The sequence below is a fragment of the Myotis nattereri genome (assembly GCF_964212035.1).
Source record: "Myotis nattereri genome assembly, chromosome: 5".
Classification (NCBI taxonomy): domain Eukaryota; kingdom Metazoa; phylum Chordata; class Mammalia; order Chiroptera; family Vespertilionidae; genus Myotis; species Myotis nattereri.
In genome coordinates, this window is record NC_138080.1 from 5,705,732 (window position 1) to 5,716,937 (window position 11,206).

The window sequence follows — 11,206 nt, forward strand, 5'->3', positions numbered from 1 at the left end:
TGCTGGTCTCTAGGTTTGGAGCCTGGCGTCTCAGTGAATTCTCAAGGCCAGACCACAGACATGTAACCAAAGGCAGTTATTTTTAAATATATTTGTATTGATTTCTGAGAGGGAAGGAGAGGGAGGGAGAGAGATAGAAACATTAATGAAAGAGAAACATCTATCGGCTGCCTCCTGCACACCCCACACTGGGGATCCAGCCTGCAACCCGGGCATGTGCCCTGACCAGGAATCAAACCGTGACACTCAGCCACTGAGCCACACCTGCTGGACCAGCCTGAGGGTGGCCCTGCTCTGCCCAAAGGGGCCCCTGCTGTCGGGCACCTCACCGCGGGCAGGAGGCATCGTGTGTGATCTCAGGACCTGGAACCGGACCTCCTTCCCTCATTGACCGGCCACACTTGCCTGGTCACCACCCTCTAAAGAGCTTTGTCAGGAGTTGAAGTCGCTCTGATTAAAGATATAAAAAGCTGAAGGTGGCTCCAAAGCACAGCGAGGAAATCTGTGTAGTCACTGGGTCCAGAGACTCACGATAGAAAAAGGCCCATCTCTGCTGACAGAGGACGCAGACAGAGAGAGTCCAGGTCGTTCTCTGTGCCTGAAGGGCAGCTGGGAGAGAGAGCCCTCTGAGGCCACGCTTCCCTCTCCGACCCTCATGGTTCAGTCTGACCTGGCACCACAAGGTGCGGGCGTGGATGTGCCAACAAGACCACACCCCACGCAGGTGGGTGGCCAGCACTGGCAGCCTGACCTGTCTTCCACCAGCTCCCTGCCCTTGTTCTGTTTTTCCCTTTAAAAGGAGCAGTTCATTGAGCTGTGCAAGACGCTTTACAACATGTTCAGTGAAGACTCCAGGGAGCAGGCCTTGTACCACGCCATCGCCACAGTGGCCAGCCTGCTGCTGCGCATCGGGGAGGTGGGGAAGCGGTTCTCGGCGCAGCCCGGCAGGAAGGCCCGGGACGGGGCCCCCGGGGAGGACCAGCCCCCAGCCCCCGACCCCCCGCAGGACCCTGCCCAGGAGCTCCAGCCACCAGCTGTGGGCGACCCCCAGGCCAGAGCTGGTGGAGACACCCAATTTGGGAAAGCACCGCAGGAGAGCCAGGTGGTGGGCGACGGGGGCGGTGGCGAGGGCCTGGGCTCCCCCTCCCAGCGTCTGTCTGATGATGAAACCAAAGACGACATGTCCATGTCCTCCTACTCGGTGGTCAGCACGGGCTCCCTGCAGTGTGAGGACCTGGCCGACGACACGGTGCTGGTGGGCGGGGAGGCCCGCAGCCCCTTGGCCCCCAGCCGCAACGGGGGCTCCGTCGACACCGACTGGAGCATCTCCTTCGAGCAGATCCTGGCCTCCATCCTGACTGAGTCTGTGCTGGTGAACTTCTTTGAGAAGAGGATGGACATTGGACTCAAGATCAAGGACCAAAGGAAAGTGGAGAGACAGTTCAGCTCCTCCAGTGACCATGAGCATTCTGGGGTTTCCAGCTGAACACTCGCACGTGGGGCCGACCCCCGCTTCCCTCCGGGTCTGGTCTCTCCCTAATCACACCCTCCCTTCTCCCAGAAGCAGTGACCTGTAGAGGGAAAGGAGGCTGAACAGCGCAGTGGGGCCCAGGCAGAGGCTCCTGCCCTTCTTCCAACCCTGGGCCCTGGGGCCCGCAGATGCCAGAGCCTCCTGTGTGCCTCTGCCTGCCCAGGGCATGCCCACCTGCACCACCACCAGGCCACGCCGAGCCCCCCACAGGCTCCCCTGCAGCCGCCTGCTCAGAGCGTTCCTGTTCGGAGCACCTGCCTGTTGGGCACCAGTGGCCGCTCTCCGGGAGCCCCTGAGGGACGCTGGGTGCCAGGCAGGCGTATTCTAAATGTTCCTTCAGCTCGTCATCCTCACCATTAACCTTAACACATTCCTCAGGTCCTGATGTCTTTCCTTGTATTCTTTTCAGTTAGCTAACAGCCACACTGTGTTTAATGCCTTAATACGTCCCTGAAAGAACAGAAAACCACACTGTGGCCCTGGCCGGTGTGCTCAGTGGCTGAGCGTGTCCCATGCACCCAGAGGTCGCAGGTTCAGTTTCCTGTCAGGGAACCTGCCCAGGTTGTGGACTTGGTCCCCAGTAGGGGGCGTGCAGGAGGCAGCCGGTGGATGTTTCTCTGTCTTGTCCACGTTTCTCTCCCTCTCCCTTCCTCTCTCTAAAATCAATAAAAACATATTTTTTAAAAACAACCATGCTGTACGTGAGCCTGAATGTGGCCCTTGCCCACTGCTTGGGGCTCCTGGCTTCTCCGCCTCGGGCTGCCAGACAGTCCCTACAGGGTGGGTGCCAAGGCCCCAGGGAGATGGGGCACAGAAGGTGCTGATGGAAGCTGAGCTGAGCAGGGCTGCTGGTGGCCTGTGACAGGGAGCCCCCAGCTCTGCGCTCCACAAGTGTGAGCAGCCTGGGCTTGGGTGCCGGGAGCAGGCTGCGGGGCCACAGGCTGAGCCGCAAGCACCCTCTTGCTTCGCATCAGGAGCGGATCATCAGTGTCCAGTGTTACACATGCACGCACGCACGCACGCACACACACACGCACACACACGGGAGCTCTTGCTTTTGAAAAATCTAATATTGAAAGTCTTGGCAGCGCGGGTCCTCATGGGGCACAGGTCCCGAGCCCACGCCCAGGAAGTGGCCCGCGATGCGATCCCAGGCCGTGGCTCCGGCCCCCGCAGAGCCCTTCACTGTGGTGCCTGAGGCTACAGCCCAAGTATCTTCAGCTCAGGAAGTTAGAAGATGGGTTCCCTGGACGCCTGGCCGTCTCCCCGGGTTGCCGGGGTCTTGGGGTCGTGGAGCAGGGACTCTGGTCCGCTCTCAGAAGGAGCGACAGCTGCGCGGACACAGCAAGTTTCTGAAGCCGGTGGCCGCCATCGGCTGCCCGGGCCCAGGCGGGTGTGCCCTGAAGGCAGCCCTGTGACTTGGCCCAGCCCCTCAGCAGACGCTGCACGGTGGACGGACTCAACGGCCAGTCTTTTCCTGATGTTCTGCGGCTGCCCGGCAGATGGGTGCCCTGGCCTTTGCCTGTGTGTGTCTCCCCAGAATCCAGCATTGCACACTAGCCCTGTCCCCTGACTTCCGCTGTCTCCCTGCCTGCACTCCCCATGTCTCCCTGTCCCCCCTCTGGTGTTTGGGCGGGTCCTGCTCTAGGATTCTTTCCCAAGGAGGAGCCTGGGGCGGAGAGGGGGGTGGGGATGTGGGTGGGGAGGATCCGTGCCTGAGTCTCAGGTTTCAGCCGTGTTTGCAACATTCACAGTTCAATAAATATTGAATGAATTTTTTTAAAAATCTAATATTACAGTTTTGAGACATAACTTACCATAAAATTTGCTTGTTTTAATTTACAATTCAATGGTTTTTAGTAAATTTATAGAATTGTGCAACCATCACCAAATGCAGTTCCACAATATTTTCATACCAAGAAAGCCCCCTCTCCCCACCCCTCTACCCACCTCCACCCCCGCCTATGTGCAGCCAATCCCCATTCCACCCTCAGCTCCAGGAAACCATGACTCCATTTGCTGTCTCTTTAGAGCAGCGGTTCTCAACCTGTGGGTCGTGACCCCTTTGGGGTCGAACGACCCTTTCACAGGGGTCGCCTAAGACCATTGGAAAACACATATATAAATACATATTTTTGTGATTACTCACTATGCTTTAATTATGTTCAATTTGTAACAATGAAAATACATCCTGCATATCAGATATTTACATGACGATTCATAACAGTAGCAAAGTTACAGTTATGAAGTAGCAACGAAAATAATTTTGTGGTTGGGGGTCACCACAGCATGAGGAACTGTATTAAAGGGTCTCGGCATTAGGAAGGTTGAGGACCTCTGCTTTAGATGTTATGGTGTTTCAAAAATCACTCTCTCTTTGGTTTTATCTTGTTTACAATTTCTAGGGCACAGTGTCAATAAAGGCAACAAAACATCAAGGAAACTGAACAACTGTGTTTTTCTTTTAAAAAGTCATTAATTGGGTGGTCCTGGTCAAAAATGGTGACGGCGGCTGCTAGGTCAATCCCAGGCGCAGCTGGCAGGACCTGTGTCTCGTGGCACCCACGGCGGGGGAGGCTCAGCCCACGGGGAAGGCCCTCCCCTACTGTCGTGCTCCCCAGGGTGGCGTGACCGTGCTGAGCATCTTCCTGCAGCCACACTGCAGGGAGCATGAGCGACCGACCCCCCGCAGGTCCCAGCCGTGCCCTGGGGAGATGATAACCACTCTGCCCCGTAACTCTCATGTGGATCTGCTTCTGACTGACGTGGAGATGAATAAAAAACCGGGACCACTGCCCAGTGGGAAGCAGCACCGGTCTGGACCATTACGCTCCCCTCGAACATGGGACCTTAAGCTGACCTTCTTTCTTCATCGCAAATGATGACTCGAGTATACTGATCTCTGCTTATGGCAGGAGATGGCTTAAATAAATAACTTAGATGGGTGATTTTAAAAAGTCATTAATGTCATTTCCTTTCTAGTATTTATACAAATAACCACATGCTTTGCCGTAAAGTAATTTCAAAGGATTCATACTAGAAAGACTGTTTTGGGCCATAGTTAAGATCCTTATACAGAGAATCCCACACAGGCCCCAGCCGGTTTGGCTCAGTGGATAGAGCGTCCGCCTGCAGACTGAGGGGTCCCAGGTTTGATTCCGGCCAAGGGCACATGCCTGGGTTGTGGGCTCAATCCCCAGTAGGGGATGTGCAGGAGGCAGCCGATCAATGATTCTCTCTCATCATTGATTTTTCTATCTCTCTATAATCAATATTCCTCCCTTCCTCTCTAAAATCAATTTAAAAATAGTAAAATGGTCTTAAAAAAAAATAAGAATCCCACACAGCAGTTTAGTCTTCAATTGATTGTAATTAATTACAAAGATTTAAATGGAAATTAGGATAAATGTTTTATATACCATGGAGAAGTATAAATTTTAGAATATACCAAAGAAGATCTGAAACCAAGATTACTATTCCAGCAAGGCTATCATTCAAAATAGATGGTGAAATAAAGAGTTTCCCAGACAAAAAATAAAGGCTAAAGGAGTACATCATCACCAAGCCAGCATTACAAGAAATGCTAAAGGGAATGCTATAATTAGAAGAAATAGAGAGAGGGAGGAGAGAAAATGGCGGAGGTTTAGACAGATGTGTCGGTGCCTTGTCCCGGAGCAGATAAGGGCGGGCAGCTGAAACGGGTAGCATACAGCCCGAATAAGCAGAGGAGATTCAGCTGAGACAGTCTGCAGCCAGGAAAGACAGAGAAATCCTAGATAAAGGGAACGGTTAGAGGCTGAGGCTGAAACCTCTCCAGGTGCGCTGGCACAGCCGCGGAGACCGTGCCATCTTGGGTGACTGTCGCCGGCATCCAGAGACCAGCTACTAACCCGGCAACAACGGCTCTCAAGCAGCGCGACTACGTGAACTCAGAGGAACTCGGCTTCTCCCCACAGAAAGGTTAGACTTTCCCCAAAGATGTGGTTTGCAGTTTAGGTTGGAGAGTGGAACGCGCGCAGGGGGGTGGGGGCTCTGCGCCCCACAAAGACCGCGGCCGTTGGAGCCAGCGTGACCCACGAGTGTGGAAGGGCACCCCCAGGGCTACTGGCAGAAGGGAACGCTATAAATAAGCCCACAGTTGGACGGGACACAAACGGGCAGCCTCAGATTACGCCAGTTTGCCGGCCACTCGGTGCCAGGAGCCAGAGCGTGCGCAGAGACTTCGCGCAGATTTGGAAGGTGAAGCGTTGCGAGTACGCACAACTTCCCAGGCTCTTAAATCTGTGCGTTTGATTGTTGAACCCAGTGCAAGGGACTACCCAGTTGGGGTCAGTCACAGAGCTTGTAAGGGAAGGCTGTTTTGGGGGAGCCTGGGAAACAGAGCGGGGAGTGACTACTGGAAAACCAGCTCTGGGCGGAGGACATTCCCAGACCAGCTTCCGGTACAATAGAGAACACCTGGTCAGAGAGGTCCTATACCCTCGGAGGTCAATCCCGACGCACTGCCACCCAGAGGCAGAGCCATGAACTGACTCTTCTGTAAATACAGATAAGGGCTGTCTGGGAAACCAATGTAGCCTGCCTTAAAATCAGGACTGTGGCTTACAACACAGAGGAACAGTGTATCAGAGGAAAATTCAACATTCTCCTGAATACCTGGTGTGCCAAAAAGAGGAGCAGAAGATCTGAAGCACCTTCATTACAGCCCATTTTTTTTAATTATTTTTTTTTAATTATTGTTTCACCTTTTAACTAAGAAACCATTTATTTTCTTTTTTCATCACCTGATATTACCCTTTTAATTACTACATTTTTATTTTTAACCAGTATTATTACTGCTGCCATTTTACCATTTTTTTTTAAAGTGTCATTTTATTTTCTCTTTATTTTATTTTGGGACTAAGGTTCTCCATTCTATTTTCATCGTTCCTTTAGCATCATTTTCCTCTACCTCAATTGTGCTGCTGTGCTAAAACTCTCTTCCCCACTTTTCCCCTTTTGCTGTCCTGTTTCTCTTACCCTATTCCTGCTTTAGATTTTTCCTATTCTTCATACGCCCAGTCTAAATTTCACCCTACTTATATATCCCTTTTCCAATCACCTGCTCTAAATCCTTATCCACCTCTCCCTTATCTTTCTTCACTATCCAAATTTTTTATTCTCTCCTTTTCTCTATTGTTCTGTTGTTGCTTGCTCGATTGATGAGTATATTGTGTATTTTTTTCTTTTCTTTTCTTTAAGGATTGTATGTGAGGTTGTTCTGCTTTTTCTTTTTCTTTTTCTGTCTCCCATTCCCCCTCCCCACCCCACCCCCGGCCAGTTATTTTTGTGCTTCTGCTTTCCCTTGCCTCACTTGATATTATTGGCTGTTTGTAGTTTGTATTCACTCCAGAGATCCGTTGCTGGAATTTGTTGGGATTAGTGGCGGTTCTATCGGAGTTTTCTCCTCATATGAATAGTCTCCTCCCCTCTTCTACTTCATTCTATTTTTCTTTTTTTTTCTTTTTCTTCTTTTTTTTTTTTTCTCTTTTTTTCTGTTTTTCTCTCTATCTTTTTCTCTTCTTTCTTCCTTACCCCCCAACTCTCTTAGCTTGGGTGGCCATCTTTATTTGGGGTTATTAATACCGTAATTCATTTGTGTTCAGTGCCTGGTACGTTGTGCCTTGTTGTGTTGTATTTTGTGCCTTAAAATCAACGCAGCAGATCCAAGCAACAGCGGCCTCCTGATCTCCACACGCTCTGTCTGAGGAACAGCTGCTGTGGGTGAAGCCTCCCTCCACCAGCCAGAAGAGCCACAACAGCTGTGAACAGCACCCATCAGAAGACCCGCTAACAACAGAGGAGCAGCTGCTACCACAACCGCCCAAGGAGCAACCACAGCCCGAGGAGCCACTGCCACCTAGGGAGCAGCCACTGAACGACTCAATATCTATATACGTCAGTGAGATCAAACATGGGTAGACAAAGAAATCCCCAAAGGAAAGAAAAGGAGGACTCACCAGAAAAGAAGCTAAGTGATACAGAGGCATACAACATGACAGAAAAAGAATTCAGAATAAGGGTCCTAGAGTGCATACACCGGATGGAGGAAAAAATCGACAACTTATCCAAGAAGCAAGAAGAAACAGATGAAAAAATCGACAACTTAACTAAGACCCAAGAAGAAATGAAGTGCGATATAGCTGCAATAAAGAACACCATTGAAAGTATCAACAGTAGACTAGGAGAAGCGGAAGACCGAATTAGTGAATTAGAAGACAGGGAAGCAAAACACACCCAAACTGTACTTCAGTTGGAGAAAAAAATTAAAAGACAGGAGGAGAGCCTAAGGGAGCTTTGGGACAACATGAAACGAAACAACATACGAATAATAGGGGTGCCAGAACAACAGAAAGAGGAACAAGGATTAGAAAACCTATTGGAAGAAATAATATCAGAAAACTTCCCTGAGGTGGGGAAGAAAAAAGTCACACAAGCCCAGAGAGTCCCAAGCAAGGTGAACCCGAAAAGACCCACACCAAGACACATCATAATTACCATGGCAAATGTTCAGGACAAAGAGAGAATCTTACAGGCTGCAAGAGAGAGACGGAAAGTTACATACAAGGGATCTCCCATTAGATTATCAAATGATTTCTCAACAGAAACACATCAGGCCAGAAAAGAATGGACGGAAATTTACAAAGTGATGCAAAGCAAAGGACTGAATCCAAGAATACTCTATCCAGCAAGGCTATCATTCAAAATTGAAGGGGAAATAAGAAGCTTCACAGACAAAAAAAGGCTAAGGGAGTTTATCACCACCAAGCCAGCAATGCAAGAAATGCTAAAGGGACTGGTGTAAAAAGAAGAAATAAAAATCCCAGAAAGAAAACAGCCACACACACAAAAAAAGAAATGGCTACAAACAAGTACCTTTCAATAATAACCTTAAATGTAAACGGGCTAAATGCTCCAACCAAAAGATATCGAGTGGCTGAATGGATAAAAAATCATGACCCATACATTTGCTGTCTACAAGAGACCCACCTCATTAGAAAGGACTCACACAGACTGAAAGTGAAGGGATGGAAAAATATCTTTCAGGCTAATGGAAAAGAAAAGAAAGCTGGGGTAGCAATACTTATATCGGACAAAATAGACCTCAAAGTGAAGGCCATAACAAGAGATACGGAAGGCCACTTCATAATACTAAAAGGATCAATACAACAAGAAGATATAACCCTGATAAACATATATGCACCCAATGCAGGAGCACCCAAATACATAAAAAATCTTCTGGAAGATATCAAAGGAGAGATCGACAACAATACAATCATAGTAGGGGACTTTAATACACCACTGTCATCACTGGATAAGTCCTCTAGACAAACAATCAGCAAAGATACAGCAATACTAAATGACTCACTAGATCAGATGGACTTAATAGACATCTACAGAACACTTCACCCCAGTGCCACGGAATATACATTCTACTCAAGTGCTCATGACACATATTCAAAAATAGACCATATATTGGGTCACAAGCAAAGTATCCCCAAATTCAAGAAGATTGAAATCATAAAAAGCGTCTTCGCAGACCACGATGGCATAATATTAGAAATAAACTGCAATAAAAACAACCCAAAATACTCAAACACCTGGAAGCTGAATAGCATGCTATTAAATATTGATTGGGTTACCAATGAAATCAAAGAAGAAATTCAAAACATCCTGGAAACTAATGACAATGAAAACACAACAATCCAAAACCTATGGGACACAATGAAAGCAGTCCTGAGAGGGAAGTTTATAGCTCTACAGGCCTATCTCAAAAAACAAGAAAAAATAGTAGTAAATCAGCTAACTCTACAACTCAAAGAATTAGAAAGAGAGCAACAAGAAAACCCCAGAGTGAGCAGAAGGAAGGAGATAATAAAGATTAGAGCAGAAATAAATAACATAGAGACCAAAAAAATAATACAGAAAATCAATGAAACCAAGAGCTGGTTCTTCGAAAGGATAAACAAGATTGACAAACCTCTAGCCAGACTCACCAAGAAGCAAAGAGAGAGGACCCAAATAAACAAAATCAGAAATGAAAGAGGTGAAATAACAACAGACCCCACAGAAATACAAATGATTGTTAAAAAATACTATGGACAGCTCTACTCCAGCAAACTAGACAACCTGGAGGAAATGGACAAATTCCTAGAAAAATACAACATTCCAAAACTCAATCAGGAAGAATCTAAAAATCTCAACAGGCCAATAACTATGGAAGAAATTGAAGCAGTCATCAAAAAGCTTCCAGCAAACAAAAGCCCAGGACCAGACGGCTTCACAGGGGAGTTTTACCAAACATTCAAGGAAGAACTAAAACCTATCCTCCTCAGACTACTACAAAAAATTCAAGAGGAAGGAACACTTCCAAGCTCATTCTATGAAGCCAGCATCACCCTAATACCAAAACCAGGTAAAGACAACACAATGAAAGAGAATTACAGGCCAATATCCCTCATGAACATAGATGCCAAAATCCTCAACAAAATCTTAGCAAATCGGATCCAGCAGTACATCAGAAAGATCATACACCATGACCAAGTAGGATTTATCCCAGGGATGCAAGGATGGTACAATATCCGCAAATCAATAAACGTGATACATCACATAAACAAATTGAAAGAAAAAAACCACATGGTCATATCAATTGATGCAGAAAAAGCATTTGACAAAATTCAACACCCATTTTTGATAAAAACTCTCAGCAAGGTGGGAGTAGGAGGATCATACCTCAACATAATAAAAGCCATATATGACAGGCCCACAGCCAACATCATTCTCAATGGACAAAAACTTACACCATTTCCCCTAAGAACAGGAACAAGACAGGGATGCCCCCTCTCACCACTCCTGTTCAACATAGTACTGGAAGTGTTAGCCATTGCAATTCGGCAAGAAGAAGAAATAAAAGGCATCCAAATTGGAAAAGAGGAAGTAAAACTGTCCTTATTTGCAGACGACATGATATTATACATACAAAACCCTAGAGACTCCATCAAAAAGCTACTAGACTTAATACATGAATTTGGCAATGTAGCAGGATACAAAATTAACCCCAAGAAATCTGAGGCATTTCTATACACCAATAGTGAACTTTCAGAAAGAGAGATTATAAAAACAATCCCGTTTACCATCGCACCAAAAAAACTAAGCTACCTAGGAATAAACTTAACTAAAGAGGTAAAAGACCTCTACTCAGAAAACTACAGGACGTTGAAAAAAGATATAGAGGAAGACATAAACAGATGGAAGAACATACCGTGTTCATGGATTGGTAGAATCAACATCATTAAAATGTCCATACTACCCAAAGCAATCTATAAATTCAATGCACTTCCCATTAAAATACCAACGGCATACTTCAGAGATCTAGAACGAACTCTCCAAAAATTCATCTGGAATAAAAAAAGACCCCGAATAGCTGCAGCAATCCTGAAAAAGAACAAAGTAGGTGGGATCTCAATTCCAGATATCAAGCTGTATTACAAAGCCACTGTTCTCAAAACTGCCTGGTACTGGCACAAGAATAGGCATATAGATCAATGGAATAGAATAGAGAGCCCAGAAATCGGCCCGAACCAATATGCTCAATTAATATTTGACAAAGGAGGCAAGAACATACAATGGAGCCAA

General features: G+C 47.2%; 1 protein-coding gene across 1 annotated transcript in view; it reads left to right on the forward strand.

The window, feature by feature from the left end:
• The window catches only part of TBC1D9B (TBC1 domain family member 9B), a 48,662-nt gene extending 46,441 nt beyond the window's left edge, over window positions 1–2,221 (forward strand). The window contains exon 22 of the mRNA XM_081092365.1: window positions 800–2,221. Coding sequence (XP_080948491.1) covers window positions 800–1,486 — 687 coding nt within the window. The 3' untranslated portion in view covers window positions 1,487–2,221. The remainder of the gene's footprint in view (window positions 1–799) is intronic.
• The last annotated feature ends 8,985 nt before the right edge of the window (window positions 2,222–11,206 follow it).